Here is a 22,162-nt window from a genome sequence, read left to right on the forward strand (position 1 = left end):
ATTTCTGGAAAAAAATTGTCTTCAGTATTTTTTATTTGTTTTTTATCTCCGTTTCGTTGCTTAGATATTTGAATCTGTACATAATAACTAAGATTTGTGATTTCACGGAATTACATGTAACTCAGATTCCATATGCTTCCTTAACACCCCCGCGTTTGAATTACAACTAAACATGTATAAGAATATTCTAACTATTGTTAATTATCACTTTCGCTTCTTAAACCATTGATAAAACAATCTATATTATATAAAAATATTGTAAATACTTACTACGACCTCTAGAGATCTTGATTGATCATCACTTCCGCCGCCGAGATGCGCGCGCATCGAAAACAACAAGTGTGTGTTATGGCGTCCGATAAAACTGTGTGACCGGGAAACGCACATTCACATTTTACCGACCTTCTGAGGACTTTCACCAAATTTCACCACACGATGTATTTCGTCATTTTGAGTTGATTGGGACAGAATCTTTCCGAGGACCCGAAAAAAGTCCTCGGGAGAAATTTACGTCCTCGGAGTAAAGGTGTTTTTATACACTCGCGTCCTCGGAGCATCGGTAAAACCAACACACACACACACACACACACACACACACACACACACACACACACACAAATAAACAACCCCCCCCCCCCCCCCCCCCCCAAACAAGAGGCCAATACGCCTTAACGTCACCTGAGTACCATATCCCATATACAAACTTGTCGAGGAGTCGCATATATGAATTTAATTAAGTTTCATTCTAGAGTTAAATATATATATATATATATATATATATATATATATATATATATATATATATATATATAATACAGTAAAACTCGGTTATAGCGAAGTCCTAGGGACCAATGGATTTACTTCGTTATATCCGTAATTCGTTATATCCGTATTACGAATTCGTTATAATAACTATAGCGAATTCACTATATACATGCTTTCTTCCACCAGACTATAACTTTTTCTAATTGAGGCTAAAAATAAAAATACATTACTTTGATACCTTTAATAATCGGATTGTGAATTGAAAAATTTATATTAAAATAAATTCATTCAAATAATTATGTTAAATGGTAGTGCGAACTTTTTAATCTGTAAAGAAATTCGTTATAAAAGTTTTAAATTTCGTTAATGTTCACCTCTACGGGAATCAAAATCAGTTCGCTATATCCGTAAATTTATTATATCCGAATTCGTTATAACCGGAAAATTTTGCAAATATTTCATAAGATTTTTACCTGGGACTTAAAAAAATTTGCTATATCCGAGAATTCGCTATATCCGTGTTCATACTGAACGAGTTTTACTGTATTGTAATGACGACCGCCTCCCTACCTGGAATCTTTCAAAAATGACTATGAAACCTATGATTTTAGCGAAAAACTTCAAGATCATAATAGAGTGCATGGCCCGATATTGAAAAGGTGCAAGACACTGATAGAAAATAATTTTCCCATATTTGTTAATTTTAAAAATATGTTTTATGTGTATGTGTTTTCATAGAAAAACTAAAACAAGGCGACTAGTTGACATGTTTTATTTAAAACAACCTCCCTGCACCCATCCCCAGGGGCAGACAGAAATCCTTCTTTTGAGGGCATTTAAACAACAAAGAAACAAAAAAGCATTAAGAAATGACTTAGTCTTACTCACTTCTCCTGTTCAATTATTTAGATTTCACCATCTGGCATTTTTACCAAAATCATTTTACATGTACTGCTTATCGGTGATTTTGGTTAGCCGATTGCTATTCCTAGTGAAGATAATTTTTTTTTCTTACAGATGTGCGAGAGTTGAGAAGGAGATTTTTAAACATTATATACATTACGCCGTTCCTTTCCTCTCCGTACGGTCTGAGCCCCTGACCCAGGGGCAATGAATTCCACAATTCAGGTAGAGGAGTTCGTGGAATACATACGAGGGTTGTTAGAAAAGTTCGCGGACAAAGTGATTTACGGCAAAATTACTGTGTACTTTCTAGGATGGCGTATGTTTTATTAAATGACTACCAATTGAAAATAAATATGCAAAAATCATATGATTATAGTATTTAAGAACATTTTGGTCTCCATCGTAGGTGGAGATTAAATGAAGGCCGGGTGCTCCAAGATGTCCACTGACGTCAACGTTCTTGATTTTTTTTCAGGCGTTGTTTGTCATAAATCGGCGATAAAACGGTCAAATGCTCTTCAATTTAATTAAAACTTTCACTTCACTTTCACAAAATGACCTTCATAAGTTATTGTGATGTTATATGAAATATCATTTATTTTGATGCACTTAAGCGGTACATTTTCTTGATAAGGAAAAATGCGTACAAAATATAAAAAATGAACAAAACTGACATGCTCCATGAAACATATCTTATCAAAATAATTAAGGTGTATATTTGTATGGTGCATTCAAAACAATCAAACCTTCGCATATTTCTTAGCAAATACGTCAGGATTAAATCTGGAAAGTTTCGCTGGTATCATGTGAATTGTCCACTCACAATCGAACTTGTCCGTGAACTTTTCTAACAACCCTCGTAACCATGCATTCAGTGTTTGTCCCACATGTGTGGCAGTAAAGAAGAAGATTTTCTAAGATTTACTACATGTTCACCATATGGCTATATTGGCCCTATCCTAAGGCCTAAACCCCTGTCCCAGTCCTGAATTTAACAATTTAGGTAGAATACTCCAATGGCATCATAACTATGCATTTAGGTTTTTTTTCTTCAAATATTTATGGGAGTAGAGAAGAAAATTTTATAAGATTTAATACAATTTAACTACATGGCCCTATTGACCCTACTCTATAGCCTAAATGTTTGACCCAGGGGCCATGGTTTACACAATTCTTCATGAACATCTTAACCATGTATCCAGTTTATCCTCACATGTGTTGGAGTAAAGAAGACGATGATAGAATATTGGCTTTGCAGTTTTCAAAAAGAAGTTAAAAATGTAAAATTGTGAACGCATGACGACGGACGAAGACCAATTGCAATAGGTCACATGAATGACTCAGGTGACCTAAACATTACAATTTCATCTTCTAGAATCGGAAAATACAATGAAGAAACTACAGAACGAGCACTTACGCCGGAAAAACCTAGACGACCTACATGCATTCTACTCCATGAACTCGACGCTCATATGTAGGGTTACATAAGAGATCTGCCTGATTTTTTTTTTTTTTTTGGGGGGGGGGGGGTATAAATTCTAATATCGATCAATGCGTTGGCACTGGAGTTCTACTACATAAGGACATATTTCTTCTAGAAGAATGTGGTTGTCGAGTTAATCTGACAAATAAATGGGCACGTTGAATGACTTTCACGAAAAGACAGGCTACCATGAGCATCAAACACAAAGTAGAATATTTGGATAACGCGAAGCAAAAATTTTTCGATACGATTAAACAAATGAAGGATTTCAAAATTCCCGACAATCGGGATCAAACGGGATTTAACATGGTTTTTCATTGTTTCTGGACAATACAACATAAGGGCGATAAACAGGTTAACGTTGCAGGGTTAGGGATCAAACGACAAATAACTGCTCTGTTTTGTCTGACACTCACGCTCACTGTTGTAACCTCTCAGCTAACTTACCATGGTTCGACGACCATGTTGCACACTAATATACGATTTTCGACAGAATGGGCAATTACACACTCAACTAATCACTGAAGTACAGAAAAAGAAAATTATTTAATACATTAAGAGGGTTCTAATTCTCTATGTCGAATCAGTGCGCGAGAACTTACCCGTGTCACAAATAATCCAACCAGCTCTTGCGATTTATGATGTATTCGCTGCCCACAGACGCGAATCAGCACTAACAGAAGCGAATATTCGGTATGTGTTCGTTGGGTCATGAAAGCATATAATGTCATTAGTAAACACATCGAATTCCTCATTATCTCATTTATAAGCGTCGGAATAAATAAAATTTGATTGTGGATTTCTGGTTGTGTGTGCTTCTGAAACGTTTCTATAAATATGATTAAATAACTTCCTCTTTTGTTGAAAACACATCAACTGCATGAGGTGACAAGTAGATCATTACGTGATAATAACGCTAAGCTAGAATAGGGTGGAATGTTGAAACATTATTACTTATTCGGTTTGTTACTAACTCAATACAGAAATATATCGGGTTGATCAATCTCATAGGTGGCGAGGCGAAGCTATGTTCTCATGTGTTTTGATCGCTTTATAAAGTGGTTTTGATCTCTGAAATAAAAAGAACTGAAATTAACCGTGAACACTAACCGAAAATTTGATTATAAATATTGCATATGATCTTATTTTCGATAAAAAGGGTATTCCATCAAGGTAAACATGTCAAAGATTAAGTATATGAAAACAAAAGTGTAAATTTGGATATTTATTTTTTTTAATCTACCATATAAAGCTAGTGTTGGTGAACGATGTGACGCATGGGCCTCTTGTTTTGTTTTTGTTTTTCACTGACCCCTTTCTTGATCCGATTGGTGAGTATTTGTTGGCTATAATTGAAAGTAAATTGCAATTTAAAGAGATATTCACAATTACGAGTTATTTTTCATGATATTAAGATACCATGCTTCCCCTGTTTCAATATGTATTGGATATGATATTAACTAAGATTGAAACATCGGTATACTTTGATTATTTTACACCTGATCAAAATCTTCCATGACAAAACCATCCTCATTCACATTTTTGTTTATTTCACTCAAAATCTAAATTTAAAAAAAATACTCATTTCAAATCACTAGAGAGATAAAAAGTCTACCCACTTTATACATATCTGCAATGAAAATTCTGTTCGCAAAACTTATCGAAAGGAAAGAAAGTTTATGTAAACTATCCATGCAATCACTGAGGATATCCGAAAGCAAACGATAAACCTAGAGGAATCTTTTCGCGGATTGATAGCACTCTCTAGATCGAACATCTCAGATTAAATAACTAAATTACGTCACTCAAATGTAAAATTCCGTTGCTTTCGATAAGTTTGGCGAGGACCTAGTACAATTCGACACGATGCGTTTAATCTGAGGTACGCAGATGTAGCTAGATTTTGGGGATTATTAGTTTGATAATTTCCCAACCTATACCTCGTCAGAAATTGTTGGATAAATTGGACAACTTGTTTAAAGGATGGCGAGTGCTGTCCCTTTACTTTTTTAATATACATTGACTACACTTTCTAAATATGATTGAAATAGGTGTTCCATTGAATGTTTTTAATGCAATACACAGAAATTCTTTTTGAGATTACTAGTTTGTTTTAATCTTCTTTGTCTTCGGGAACAAATAATACAGAACTCCACTATCCAACAACCGATCTGTTGTGATGTCAAACACTTCATTAATATAATTCATTATTATGTTATAAGTATAAATATATTATACCCCCGCTCCGAAGGAGTCGGGGTATACTGTTTTACCCTTGTCCGTCTCTCCGTCCGTAACAAAAATTTCTGTCGTATTTATCTCGGCAACTATTTATCGCAGATGCTTGAAATCTTAACCCAATATTTGTATAGGCATGCCATATCGTGGAATATTTTTGTACTAATCAGACGTCAACTTCCTGTTAAATGACGACTTTGTTTATTTTTAGCCAAAATTTTCAAACAACTTTTTGTCAAAGAATTTTCAGCAACTGTTTATCGCAGATGCTTGAATGTTTACACACTATTTGTAAAGGTATGCTATATCGTGGGATGTATTTTTGTACCAATCGGACGTAAACTTCCTGTTTAATGAGTACTTTGTTTATTTTTAGCCAAAATTTTCAAACAAATTTCCTTCAAAGATTTCTCGGCAACTATTTATCGCGGATGCTTGAAATTTAAACACACTATTTGTTTTGGCATGCCATATTGTGGGATATATTTTTGTATCAATCGGACGTCAACTTTCTGGTAAATAATGACTTTGTTTATTTTAGCCAAATTTTCAAACAAATTTTCGTCAAAGATTTCTCAGCAGCTATTTATTGCAGATGCTTGACATTTTTACAACGGTTTTTGAAAGCATGCCATATCGTGGGATATATTTTTGTACCAATCGGACGTCAACTTCCTGTTAAATGAGTACTTTGTTTACTTTAACCAAACTTTTCAAACAAATTTTCCTCAAAGATTTCTCAGCAGCCATTTATCGCAGATGCTTGAAATTTTTACACACTATTTGTTTAGGCATGCCATATTGTGGGATATATTTCTGTAACAATCGGATGCCAGCTTTCTGTTAAATTACGACTTTGCTTTTTTTATATTCACTTTAGAGCGGGGGTATCACTAGTGAACATTGGCTCACAGATATCTTGATGTTCTTTTTAATTTTGAGGTAAAAGATCAGGGCTATGGGTGATACAATGCACAATTCAAAGTTAAAGGTACTATATCCAGGCTTATTACTATAATATTTTTCATACAATGTAACACTTTTGCAATTAGAGGTTTCCACTGTAGTCATTCTCCGTATACGTTTCATTTACAATTAGTGCTTGCATTGTGTCTTGTTTTATTAGGAATTATAAGGTTTAATTCAACGTTTTATAACTATATATTGTTTTGGTACGACAACATTTAAATTGCCAACAAAGATACAACAAAAAGTTTGGTTTTTGAAAAACAAAAAACAAAACAAAACAACAAAACATTGACTTTTCCGTCAATATGAATCCGCCCCCTCACCCACCCCCATAAACAGGCAGATTAATTGTTGTTAGCTTGTTTTAGTTCCTTGGGGTATCGTGTTTTGTGACAAAATTAACAAAAAATGAATTTTTCTGAGAGTAGATTGATTTTCTAAAAATCACTATAACATCACAACACTACTTGCCTGCGTCCGAACAAAAATATTTAAGGTAATAAGTAACATGCAATATATTGTTTTCAACACAAACGACTGTATTCAGAGTTTCTTTTTAGATTTTGTATTCGTGTCATGTATTTTTGCCCTTCTACATTCGCAAAAGGTTTTGCCCCATCTATAATTCGCCCAGAAAAGATATATATTACATATACTCCTTTTAATGAACAAAATAAAACTGTTTTGAATCCACTTTATCTCAAATTTGCTTGCCGACAGCAAAAGAACTAGAGGCGATTATAAAAAGGAGACGAATGATTCCTTGAAATGGCATCATTAGCTCACCTGAACCGAAGGTTCAAGTGAGCTTTTCTGATCACCCGTTGTCCGTCGTCCGTCCGTCTGTCCGTCCGTCCGTCTGTCTGTCTGTCCGTCCGTCTGTAAACTTTTCACATTTTCAACTTCTTCTCAAAAACCACTAAGCCAAATTTAACCAAATTTGGTACAAAGCATCCTTATGGAAAGGGGGTTATAAATTGTAAAAATAAAGGGCACAGCCCTTTTCAAAAGGGAGATAATTGCGAATCAGTAAGTATAGGGTGCATGTCTTTAAAAATCTTCTTCTCAAGAACCACTGCACCAGAAATGCCAATATTTACACAACAGCTTGTTTATATAGTGAAGATTCTAAATTGTAAAAATCGTGACCCTCGGACCAAAACTGGGGCCCCAGGCGGGGTTCAAAGTTTAACATAGAAATACATAGGAAAATGTTTTAAAAATCTTCTTCTCAAGAACCACTGCACCAGAAATGCCAATATTTACACAAAAACTTGTATAGATAGTGAAGATTCTAAATTGTAAAAATCGTGACCCTCGGACCAAACCTGGGGCCCCAGGCGGGGTTCAAAGTTTAACATAGAAATACATAGGAAAATTTTTTAAAAATCTTCTTCTCAAGAACCACTGCACCAGAAATGCCAATATTTACACATAAGCTTGTATACTTAGTGAAGATTCTAAATTGTAAAAATCGTGACCCTCGGACCAAAACTGGGGCCCCAGGCGGGGGTCAAATTTAACATAGATATACCTTAGGAAAATGTTTAAAAAATCTTCTTCTCAAGAACCACTGCACCAGAAATGCCAATATTTACACAAAAGCTTGTATATATAGTGAAGATTCTTAATTGTAACAATCGTGACCCTCGGACCAAAACTGGGGCCTCAGGCGGGGTTCAAAGTTTAAAATAGATATACCTTAGGAAAATGTTTTAAAAATCTTCTTCTCAAGAACCACTGCACCAGAAATGCCAATATTTACACAAAAGCTTGTATATATAGTGAAGATTCTAAATTGTAAAAATCGTGACCCTCGGACCAAAACTGGGGCCCCAGGCGGGGTTCAAAGTTTAACATAGAAATACATAGGAAAATTTTTTTTAAAATCTTCTTCTCAAGAACCACTGCACCAGAAATGCCAATATTTACACATAAGCTTGTATACTTAGTGAAGATTCTAAATTGTAAAAATCGTGACCCTCGGACCAAAACTGGGGCCCCAGGCGGGGGTCAAATTTAACATAGATATACCTTAGGAAAATGTTTAAAAAGTCTTCTTCTCAAGAACCACTGCACCAGAAATGCCAATATTTACACAAAAGCTTGTTTATATAGTGAAGATTCTAAATTGTAAAAATCGTGACCCTCGGACCAAAACTGGGGCGTCAGGCGGGGTTCAAAGTTTAACATAGATATACCTTAGGAAAATGTTTAAAAAATCTTCTTCTCAAGAACCACTGCACCAGAAATGCCAATATTTACACAAAAGCTTGTATGTATAATGAAGATTCTAAATTGTAGAAATCGTGACCCTCAAATCAAAACTGCAGCCCCAGGCGGGGTTCAAAGTTTAACATAGAACTACATATGAAAAATGTTTAAAAATTTTCTTCTCAAAAACCACTTCACCAAAAATGCCAATACATACACAAACGGTTGTATATATAGTGAAGATTGTAAAAATCGTGACCCCTGAACAAAAAGTGGGGCCCTAGTAGGGGTTTAGATTTTAACATATATAGGAACATGTTTTAAAATCTTCTTCTCAAGAACTATAGTGCAACTGTTTGGGATATTACTATGCATACATGTACATCCTTAAATAATGTAGATTCAAAAAATTGTAACTCCCGGACAATTGATGGGCACCAAGAGGGGTTCAAAATTTAAACATTTTAAAAAACATAAAGGAAAAGTTTAAAAATTTTCTTCTCAAGAACTACAATGTTTTAGTTTGTGGAATTTCTATGCCTTCGCTCATGTAGATTCCTAATTGGTAAAATCGTGACCCCCGGACCAATACTGGGGCCCCAAGATGGGGTCAAAGTTTATTATAGAAATATAAAGGTAACGTTTAAATATCTTCTTCTCGAGAACTACAATGCCTCAATTTGTGAGATTACTATCATGCATACAACCTTGGATAATGAAGGTTCGACAGTCTTAAAATAGTGACCCCTGGACTAATACTAGGGACCCAAGATGGGTTTAAAGTTAAATGTAGAAGTACCGGTATATATGGAAAATGTTTAAAAATCTTCTTTTCGAGAACTACAATGCATCAGTTTGTCAGATAACTACGTAAGCGCCCTCAAATAGTGTAGATTCGAAATTATAAAAGCTGTGACCTCAATCTAATACTGGGGCCCAAAGAGGTGTTCAAAGTTTAGCATAGAAATATAGAGGGAAAATGTTGAAAAATCTTTTTCTAGGGAACTATAATGCTTCAGCTTGTGAGATAACTATGCAAGCATCCTTAAATAATGTAGATTCCAAATAATTAAAACGTTAGCCCTGAACTAATACTGTGGCCCCAAGAGGGGTTCAAAGTTTAAAATAGAAAGATATATTGAAAATGTTTTTAAAAAGTTTTTCTCGAGAACTATAATGCTACAGTTTGTGAGATTATTATGCAAGGATCCTCAAATTGTGTAAACTCTAATGTAGTGGAACCAAGAGTTATCTTTCTTGATGTTCTGTACAGTCTGAGAGTTATTTCTCTTGAAGTGGAACTCTGCTACGTTCAGTTTTTCAGGTTGTGTACGTGCGGTCCTACCGCAGTGCTACACATTTTCATTCCTATGTTACTGTTTATGTTGTTCAAGCCAACCATAAACCTCGGACCATAACTGGGTCCCCAGAAAGGGGTTCAATGTTTAAAATAGAAAAAGCATATGCTACGAAATGTAATGTTACAAAGAACTGCTGTTCAGGTGAGCGATGTGGCCCATGGGCCTCTTGTTTTTATAATACTGACAATTTATTTTGTGTGGCTGTTTTTAAAACCATACTGTAAGTTATATCATTTCTTTACTGAATGCTATATCAATTGTATCACTAAAACCAAATGGCTTTGAATAGAATTAAAGGTTTTTAACTAATCAAATCAAGTTATCTGTGTTGAAAACAACATGCCAAAGTTGCAATCATTTATCTCTTCCATTTGAAAGTTATACAGCAATTATTACTTCTGCATTCGTATTATATAAAATATATAAGTATTCTATTTTTATATGTTTGTACAATTTTTTTTAACAAATTTTTCAAATGAATAATAACCAATGGGCAAGATGTAGTCAGTCGTATTTTTTTCTGAAGCAAATAATTATTGTAATTGGTTTAGAAAGCAGTCAGCTTGCAGCATACGTTCTGCGCAAACTTAAACAAACTTCAACAAGGTTAAAAAAAATACCTTTCTTTTGGTGACAAAAAATAATTTACAGAGGAATATTATCTGTAATCACAGTACTTGGCAAGTACTGCCAATGCAAACTAAACAAATTTATATAAAAAAAAATGACTCGTTGATTTTATCAGTTATTTGTCTAGACGTATCCATGATGGTATCATGTATTTGATAACATTCATCTTATTACCTGCTCCTATTCCTGTATAATTAGTGATTGAATCATTGCTTACTATTTTAAATATGCATATGTATACCCAACTCAAATTCAACATAAATACAAAATGATGGCACCATAACAAAAACGGCAATTACCCGATATAAACGTTAAAATGCCCAATACAGTATTGCAAGTTGAAATTGGTTAAAAATGATAGATAGATAGATAGATAGATAGATAGATAGATAGATAGATAGATAGATAGATAGATAGATAGATAGATAGATAGATAGATAGATAGATAGATAGATAGATAGATAGATAGATAGATAGATAGATAGATAGATAGATAGATAGATAGATAGATAGATAGATAGATAGATAGATAGATAGATAGATAGATAGATAGATAGATAGACAGTGTGACCTAAAATATGGACAGCAACGGAACTCAATTCCTGCTTCAAATCGAGATCTAGTAGATGGCATGACCTTAAGTGTTTTAAGAATATATAAACATATCATTAATTTCCGAAATCAAACATATACATGTAAATACATGTACAAATAAAGAACAAGGTACACTTAGGGTCATATTTGGCCTATTTTCAGAGGTTAACAAATTTTGGTCCAAATACTCTCTAGGACATGGGCTTTCTATATATAGTAATATTATCTTTGTTTCACTTATAGTTTTTGAGATACCCGGAAAGAAAGATGACATGCAAAATTATGACGTTATTTAACGTTAATGCCCTTAGTGGCAATAAAATTCGCTTTCTTCTCAAATACTCAACGAAATAAATTAAATTAAAAACTTTTTAATAAATTGATACCTGGGTGCACATTACACAATTGTGGAGTTTTTACTACAATATAAAACTGCACATGGTTTCATTTGGCTACCTAAGGAGTTAACTATTCACAGTCCAAAGTATGGGGGGGGGGGGGGGGTAAAAAAAAGGACCATAATCAAGAGTTGTCGAATGATTCCTTTGACTTTTAAAAACTTGAAATAAATGTTTTTTAATATTTATATGATTCAATGATTACATAACATTTGCTTGCAAATAATTCAATTTCCTTAGTTGTTAATGTCTGCTGAAGTCCTCATCAAATCCATGGCGCATTTTACAAGATAGTACATGTAACTTAAGACAGATCAATGTACTTTTAATGATGAGTTGGCTTATATTTGCATTGATAATAGTATCCCATGAACAGTTCTGTATTTGTATCAAAGACCTTATATATATATATATTTATTGTTAAATTAAAAAGAGAAACACTTATATGTATAACACATCATATTTGACCTTTATGCACTTAAATACAAAATGTCCTATTACTTAACATTTAATGTCAATAATAATATTCAATGAAAGCTGGTGTGAAGTATTGGTTTAAATTATTACATGCAATGATATTAACCACAATAAAACAAAACTAAAATAAATTGATAGTGGTCTGGACTCCATGGAGGTTTAATCAAAATATTTTTTTCAAAGTATAACACATTGTTCATTTTTACAGTTTGATCTCAAATACAGTGGTACGATGCCCCAAAATAAGTAATATTGATATGAATTGCTTTGAAAATGTTTAATTTTAAATATTTTCAATTTTATAGTAAAGATATGCTATGTATTCATGAGAGTAGTATACTTTACAAGTTAAAAGATAGACAAGCATATAAATATTGTGGTAAAAGAAAATGAGGTTATCCCTATACATGTATTTCATTTCAATGAGACACAATTATGAACAAAATGTATACAGCGTTTGAACAATATTTGTTGTATACATACAATATCAATTATTGAAAAGCACATCCATTATACTTTATACAGTTATAAATCAAAGAGCATGTCATAACTAAATAAGCCTCTAGACAAAGTGATTCTGACATTCTTATTTTACACATATATGGTTTTATATAATAGTTGTCAATATTCATACAATAAATCATTTGATATTGCAAATTTGTCATAAATTGATTTGCTTATAATCTTAAATTGCAATCAAAATAATTATAGAAATAAATCAATCAACAATATACTTGCATTTAGGTATGAACTCAGAACATCAATATACACATTCAGGTACATTGTAATCATCACTAATTTTTACAGATATAATATTACACACTAAAATTCAGAACAATTCTCCTATCAAACATGTTTTGTACATTATCATCTGGAGTTGCCTTTTTACTATACATAATTTAAACTTAAAAACTAGTTAAATTTTGAAAATAAACTTTAATTAACAGAACAATACATTGTAAATCAATCAAAAAAGAACAGAAATGCTGATCATTTCAATTCACAATGCCTGTACTAGAAATTGCCTATAGAGAGATTACATGTAATGTTAGACAATAGTTCTGAAAAGTTTTAAATTATTATGCATTTATTGACTGATGAGTCACTTTGAAATTCACTCCTCTTCTGTTATGGAACATCTTTCTTCATTTTCTTCCTCACTTTCTGATTCATCAATTGGAAGTGCAGCAGCATCATCAACAGAACTACACCAATCGCACACACCGCAGACACCACTTTCCTCATGACGAGCAAGATCCAAGAACCAAATCACACTGTTAATATGAGCACACATGCCCACAGCTTTTGTATCAACTTTACATTTGCAAAACCAAGATTTGATACTGATATCATCATGTCTTATCCAAAGTAAGTATTTCTTTGCGGAAATGTGTCTACTTTGAATCTTGGCACAGAGGATTCCATCAAAGTCATCACTGATGAAAATTTCATACCTTCCTTCCATAAAATGTTCATATGCATATGACTTTGCCAATCTTATTTGGTACACACCTAAGGTTAACTGACGTATTTCCTCCTCTGTCAAATGAGGGAAGACTACATCATGGGAGTCTATCTTCTCCCATCTTATGCTCCGCTTCTCTAAAACTTAAAAATATTATTTTCAAATAGAAGTTCAATTTATTCTCAACCAATTTTTATATTTGAAAATCCTGCCAAAACCTTGTGAGAAAACATAATCAAGATTCAAGAAAATGCTCACCACTTGTCTCAAAATAATCCTTTAACTCATTCACTCCGTTTGCAAGAAATCGCATTTTTGTAGCCATGGCAACATCTTCCTCCTCAATTCCAGTGCTCAAGTCTGGTCTAAACTTGTTGCAGATTGCACTTACTATGCGGACATAATCGCCAATATGTGGTATCTGTGTATTGGGGATGGTCCTGCTAAAAAAATTCCATGTCTTGAGCCTGCCATTCACTGACTCGACAACCCATCTAAGCTGTAACACACAACACATACTATGAATATGCATATATATTACACATGCATGCAAGTTAAATATACAGTAACACTCGGTTATAACGAAGTCGTAGGGGCAACAAATTCACACTGTTATATCCATTAATCGTAATATACGTATAACAATTTTTTTTAAAAATAAGTGCTGGGGACTCAAATAAAAACCTCGTTATATCCAAGAAATCCCTATATGTGTGTTTGAAATAAATATTTTACTGTAGTGCAATGTAATTAAAAGGAAAAGTTTGTTAAATCTTAAACTTTGGATTCAGAACACATCTGTACTATATGATACAGTACTAAAACACATCAATAACATTTTAAGCTTAAAATTTTTAAAAGGTGAACTGCAACAACATAAACAAATTGAATCAGTATTATATTGAGGCATGTTATATTATACAAGTACCTTGGTCACAAATCTGGTTGAATTGGCTTCTTCTGTTGAGTGTTGCTTTGAATGACGAGTCAGAAAGAATGGCATTTCAACATGTATACCCAAGTCATCAAGCAAAGCTTCTGCGTCTCTGAAACCTCTGTCGACAATAAAAATATCGTCTTCTTCTACCCATTTCCTAATGTCCTCTACATTTGTTTGGATCATGTGACTTAAGATCTTTGCATCGGAATTTTTGGAATCTGCCAGATAGGGACCTAATACAGAAATTATATATCAAGAAGTTGATACAATCATCATCGGTTTAACTAATGGCCGGTGTTTGTGGGTGCTGAAGGAACGACGTGAGAAAGAAAAGTTTCCGCTTTTTTGGAAGTATACATAAGTCCCATCGAGTACAAGAATGACTGGATTATCTGACATGCTGCATAGAAGTTCCTCGGCAAGGGGACGAGTATGGTGATAAATGACATCCTCCCTTGTTATGTTAGAGAACCCCAAATGCTTTGGCACAGAATCTTCCATCAAACCATTTTTCGCAGATATAACAGCACGTCGAACCTGGAAATAGAAAACCCAGTTTCAATTAATGTACATTCAATCACGTACGAGTTTTTATTTTTTATGTATAATAAAATAATAAGAAATCTTAAATGTATTGTCTTACTTAACATGTCCATACCTGCCATTTTTTCATGCCAAATAAGGTTCCAAGTAGTTGATTACTTAAACCACATCTAAGTTTCGTCAACAATAATGCTACACATGTTCTAGTACTTCTGTTCTTGGATGATCTTAAGTTGGTCTCCACCAAATATGTCATCAATTCATCAAACTGATCCTTTGTAACACCTGTTAGATTGTAGTAATCTTCATTTTCCATTCCATGTGGGTCATCAAAATTCAGTCTCTTGTTCTGATTTTGGATTGCTACCTCCCTGGTTTGTTTTAAACTCCAACAATGGTGGTCCTGTTGACATTGGAGACAGAACTTGTTTGTTTCAACAGATGCACTGCCTCAGTGTTGAGATCTCCATCAGATATATGTTTAGGACAGCATCTAGAACCAGGTGAAACAAATGTTTTTTTTTTTTGGATGAATACATTTACACGAGTGTTTCCAGGAACAACAACAAGCTTTGGCCCTGGCTTTTTACATATTACACAGTTGGCATGACTTGTAGAAGTACTTGGAATGGACAGTGTTACTGAAGGAGGGCTCTTCATACTCTGCTTTGATAATGTTTTCTGTATTTTGTTTGGCTCAGGCCTGTTGCAAATTGAATCTCTTGTCGATTTTGTTTCACACATGTGACGACATTTCCTACACAGCATGCTGTCACCAGAAACATCCATACGGAGTCTTTTCTTGATGAAGTCTGCATGCTCCTTCTTTATCCTGTTTCTGTCCTGTTGTGATGTTCTTTTGGAGCACAGCAAGCAGGGGTAGAACTTAGGCATTTTAAAAATATATTAAAAAGTCATTAATCACACACAGTCACATTACTGTACAAGTATAATAATGCTACATGTATATGACAGATGTACATTTAATATCTGCAATGATGAAAGAACTTTCTGTAGAATTTTTTTTTAAGAAATTCAATTTAATATCTTTAAGGTTCCTCCACACCCAGTGACCTGTACTTTTTAGAAGTGCATTACAACATGCAAATTCAACATATTGTTCTAGCTACCGGTACATGTAAAATATCGACCACTTCAAGTGTATTACTTGACAGTTCCAAAGGTTAGTCATCCGACTGCCAATCCTTTGGACCCCAAGATATTGGGTTCTAGTCCAACAGTAACTAATATTTTCATTGACTTGCGCAAAGTTTTTAAATTTCATATTTTCCCCTAAAAAATTTGTCTTCCATTATATTAGAATTTACTTTATCTTTGCATGATGATTATACATTAGTTTATGTTGTTTTAATAACATTTATCAAGCTGCATGGAGAAACCTTAATACCGGTATTTAAATAATATAAAATAAATGTTAAAATTATAAAGGATTGCAGGTATTAAATTATAACTGCTATTAAGATATTTTATCGTACCTCTGTTTATTGCTATTTATTCATCATCACTATGGAAATAAACTTAATTTGACCTCTGAACACTGGTAAAGTCACACAAACATGAACATCTGATTAATGTAGACTGTAGAAAAATGTACAATTACTTACATGGCTTCAAACATCTGTTCATATTTATTAGCATTTACATTTTCAGTTGAAATGTGATAATACTGTAATTATAGATTATGTGTGGCAAAAGTGAAGATAACTATTTTTTTGATTTTGTTTTTTTTATTCCATTCATATGAAAAATCCTGAGGATGAGCATGCATACGATGGAATCAAATGATTAAAATTCTTCTTAAATAATTGCTACAAATACATTTTATATCAAAAACTAACAGAAAAAAGTCAGTTACATGTATCATTTACTACGTTATTGCTTTGCAATAGCATAAAACCCTTTAGAACCCAGTGTATTAAATGGTCGCCTGTTTTTTCGGTATAATAAACAATTGATTGCATAAACATTCAGGAGATACAAAGATTCATTCATCCAGGGAAATCCATATTTCCTTTGGGCATTGCCCTCGAGGAATATGATTTTCCCTGGATGAATAAATCTCTGTATCTCCCTCACAATCATGCGATAAATGTAGCATTAATATCGATAGTACGCATCTGTAGATTGTCATATTGCAAATTCTGGTCAAAGTTACATGTAATAGTCTTGATTTGGCTACTGCATATGTGGTTGAGCAGTTTCCCTTATGCCTACCAGAAACATGCCACATATGCCTAAATACGTGCTTTCACACCTGATAGTTTTGCATGAATATATCTATAAATACACATCAAAAATAGCATCACTGGGCCTACAAAAAAAAAATATTTTTATCTTATTTTCAAAAGCAGATAGGCCTGTTACGTGAAAGCAGAGACGTTATTTATGTCTCTGGTGAAAGGGACATGCAAAACGACATATCTTTATACCGTGACAACTAGTTTGTTTGATTTTTATCCCTATCTCTACAACACACGCCAAAAAAATTAGCGGCGTCGGGTCAGGATTACAAGAATCTCGGATTAACATGCATTTTGTTGCTTTCCTTGTTTTCATAAGATCGCCAATCATTCCTTACCTAATACAATCCCATAGTGGTACATCAGTTGTGTTGAATATGTCTACGTATCGATAATGAACATAGTAGTTCCGTCAATCACTGCACCGTCATTCATTCAATCTATTCATTGCGATTGTCGAACTTGTCGTCTGGTTAGCAACGACAGAAACCGCCGAACGAAATTAAAAATTCCGAATCACAATGATTACGATTTTGCATTTATTTAATCAAATATATTTTTAAAATTTGGATTATTGCTACATTTGTACTTGAAATGCAGCGATTGTAGATCCCATGGTACATAATTTGGCGATTTTTCATTAAATATATAAGCCACGGGACTTGTTCCGGAAATGACAAATGTTTAAATTTCACTATGAGCACAGCAAACGCGATTTACGAAATATGCTTTTTTTCGACTAGTCATTGCAATAGCTTTGACATATACAAGTATTATCTATCGCGTTGCCTGTGCACATATCAAAATATTTACATACGTGTGTACAAATTCGTAGTTTTTTGCAAAAAAGTGAAATCGGGTTAAGTTTGGAATTTATAATTCTGATATGTGACGTTTTGGCGCCATTTCCCATGCATGTTTCAAGCACGGGGGTTGTCCAAATTTAACTTCAATGGGTGATGGCAGTTTAGCTGCTGCTTCATTTTTTATGATTTTCATAGGCCAAAATAATATACTAAGTGTACCTTGTTCTTACTCTACGATAAATAGCACGGCAGTACTGTCAATTCCTTATTTTGCGGGAGTACTTAATTTCGCGATTCCGCCGTTTTTTATCGCGAGAATATAAAATCGCGATCACCATTTTTTGGTTATAATTCCTTTATTTCTAAAAAATTCTAAAAAGTTTCTATAAATTAAAGTGAGATTTTTAAATTTACGAGGGCTTCTCGCGATTTTACGCGGACATTAATTACTCGCGTTCAATTAGCAATCTACAGTATGTTTTTTAAAAGAGAGATGGGGGAGAAAAAGGACTGGAACACTATTGTCAACATCTGTTTCTATTACATGTTACATGTTTAGACTCTCAGTTTGAGTGATTCAGCTGTGTGGTATCTTCAAATTCTGTATCAAAAAATCGATACCACATTTACCGATTTAAACGTTCGCAGAAATATGAATTGATAAAATGTCAACTCTACAAAAGAAGAACATATGGGAATCGTGTCGTGTGGTTCTGTTTCTAAACGACAGTGTCATGCTCCGTGAAAGGTATAGACTTACTTCAGAAAAAAATAAACAGCAATTCATTTAATATAAAATTACAAGAACAAATTTTAAAGTTGAGAAATGAGAAGTTTATAAATGATTCATTGGGATATGGTCACTGAAATATTGACTTCTTTATCTTTCTGTGAATAATTAGTTCGGATGAAGACTATGAAATCAAAAATCATTAAAATTGAAAATTGAAGAGTTCTACTTTAATGGAGAGTATGACTCTCCCAGTGGTCTATAAATGATGATGAAAATGTTAAACCTCTAAATAATAAAAAACAAAAACAAAAAAAACCCACAGAAAACAAAAACAAAGGGTTAATATTGCAAACTGGGATTCTAAGCGTTTTAAACAAATATCCATTTGAAAATGTATCATCGCTTGACACACGCATTTATGTAAATTAACTCGCAAAAAAATGTTTGGCTATTAATTTCACATTTCTGGAATGGGTACTATTACACACTGACACCTGTCAATCAATAGATTGTATCAATACTCGAAAAAAAAAATATACGACCGTTTTAATACATTTTAATACAAAGTTTTAATACACAACCGTTCATATGACTGTCTAGCTTAATTTGAAATAGAGAGGTAGGAAATATAAGAAAAAAATCCGAATTCTATTCAACGTCACCAGATAAGAAGATTTTTGAATGGAATACTGTGATATCTGTGTAACTTCAATTTATGGACATAGAAAAGATCCGGGTGAAATTTATTGAGAACTTACTTGTTTTTAAAGTCGAGGTGTATCATACTAGTAAATATACTTTACAAGTCATGGAGCCATCTGTTGTTCACTTTGTGTTGTTGATAATGTACATGTATCTGCGACTTACACAAGCCAAAAACTTCCAAAGTTACCAGGCTTACCCAGAATTTGACAACAAAGTGTATATTAAAGAACCGTTATACAGCAAGACAATGGTCTCTCTCCTTAGTTGCAGCGCACTTTGTGGTAATGGATGCAACTGTTTCAACTTCAACCTACTTACGGGCATGTGTCTTCTCTTTGCTTCATGCAATCCCTTGCATGCATGTATGACAGGCTCTGAAAATGGGTGGCGTTTCTTCTTCGATCCTTCTGTAATACTTAATGGTATGTATATGGTGTTTAATAATGAAATGCCACTTTTTAAACAAATTTAAATTGAATAATGAACAGTTAAATTGTTGATACACCAACTACAGCGAGTATTACTTCCTACAAGCTTTAACGCGAAACAGTCGGACTATTTGTACATATATAAGAAAAAATGTTAGTGTTGTTGGTTTTTTATTTATTGTCTCGTGCGCAAACATTTGTAACAAAGTTTGCCGAGTTCATCAAACTAAGTATATCGTACCATTTATTTAACATGTCCATATATCAATCATCTAAGAATATGAGTTAAAGTTTCTATGTTATAACACTGTACAAGCCAAAATTATCTCTTATGCCAAAATTGTTTTAAGAAAAAATGTCAGAAAAATATAATTGATGATGAGAGGCACATATATTATCGAGCACAAATATTTATACATTGTTTTAATTTTTTTCAAAAACAATATATAAATAAAAACGAAATATATCATTGTTAATATTTTTTGAAATAATATAATTCTTTTTGGATATACTATTTCCTGATCAATCAAATACAATCACTTTTTCTTACTGATGAAGTCCAAATTAACTTATTTTGTACATGTATATAATATTATTTTCCATTCCATTGCAGAACATGAGAAAACTGGTTTTATCGTTTTGTTTATGGCACATAAAGACATTCCCATGAAGGATATTTACTTTTCATCCAAGAAAGGTGCATTCATGAATATAACAACATCGTCACGTCTAGCCCATTCCCTTAAACAACAGATAGATAAAATGATTACCGTACCTTCGAGTTATCATACTATCATTCCATCTGCAATTGAACTGGAAAGCTTTAGGAAAGAAGTGAAGTCAATTTTCATCGAAACGTTTGATGATTTGTTTGTCGTTAGTCATGACCATCTTCCTGGTACTATCGGAAGCACTGCAATTGTTCCACTACATAAACTGGCAACCCATTACGTTGTAATATCGACAGAGCCATGGTCAACATCAGAGAAGAGTCAGTTTGCTATAGCTGCTCTTAAAAATAACACGTCAGTTTCAATAACTTTTAAGATGAAACGATACATTTCTTTGTATATCGATGGAAAGTCATTTTTGAATGGCGATGTATACAATTTAACACTTGATCGATTTGAAACATATCAGATTTCCCATGAAACGGATTTGACAGGAACAGTTATTGAATCGTGTGTACCTATCGCAGTTTTTTCGGGAAATACTTGTAATAGGCTTGAAAATATTGGCGCCTGTGATCATCTTATTCAACAAATAATTCCAACTAGAGAATTAGACAAAACATACATAGTACCCCCAAATACAAACGATCGAAGAACAAAGGTTCGTATAACAGCGACAGAAAGCAGCAACATATTGTACACAATTAATGGAATAACTCAAACAGTAACAATAAATAAATTGGATTCTTTCGACACCATTATATCCAGTAGACAAACGTGTGTGATCGAATCAAACACACCTATAACTGTCACCAGTTTTGGTTTACATTCTAGCAAATCTAAAATGGGCGATCCTTCCATGACGGTTGTGCCGGGGATAAATCAATACATTGACTACTACAAAACGGTTGTGCCATCCGGCTTCGATTATAACTATGTAACTATTATGATAAAACAATCTTTAAAAGATTATATCCAAATTAACAACACAATGACAAACGGAAGCAATATTGTATTTGAAGAAAATGTATTAGTCATGAACTTAACATACAACGTGAGGTCTATTAGAGTACCGGTGGGTGAGATTTCTGTGTCTACAACTTGTGGGGGACATTTTGGACTCATGTTTTCGGGAGTTAAAGATTATGCTGCATATGGTTTTAGTGCGATACTGCTGTAAAACCTGAAATATTTGGTTCAGATTGGGTCTATTTAAATTAACACCATAAGGTACAGATAGTATGGGGATTGGGAGGCTTTATAACATTTTTATCAGCATCGTGTTATTTTCTTAATCGTTTTACGATCATATAAGAATTGACATCCTATGAACTGCATGTGTTTAAATTTGTAAACTTTTAATTGTTTGCCATTTAGTAAAAAAAAGGTTTATAATCAATCCATGTTTTTTCAAAAGATTACCCGACAAGACATGACTTTCATGTGTTTAAAAAGACATTAAGATTAATAATAAAGCGGATTATAGCGGGAAACAATTAGCAGTGTTCGTGTCAGCCGATTCATTTTTAATAATGATTTTCACAGACAACACTCGATTCAAATTGTTAAATATTT

At 33.4% G+C, this 22,162-nt stretch overlaps 1 protein-coding gene across 1 annotated transcript; it reads left to right on the top strand.

Moving 5' to 3' along the window:
- The first annotated feature begins 20,561 nt into the window (after positions 1–20,561).
- LOC128174383 (IgGFc-binding protein-like) lies at positions 20,562–21,845 on the top strand. The gene has a single exon (XM_052839947.1). The coding sequence runs from the start codon at positions 20,562–20,564 to the stop codon at positions 21,765–21,767; it is 1,206 nt and encodes a 401-aa protein (XP_052695907.1). The 3' UTR covers positions 21,768–21,845.
- Positions 21,846–22,162: the final 317 nt, after the last annotated feature.

Source organism: Crassostrea angulata, chromosome 2 (genome assembly GCF_025612915.1).
Source record: "Crassostrea angulata isolate pt1a10 chromosome 2, ASM2561291v2, whole genome shotgun sequence".
Taxonomy (NCBI): domain Eukaryota; kingdom Metazoa; phylum Mollusca; class Bivalvia; order Ostreida; family Ostreidae; genus Magallana; species Magallana angulata.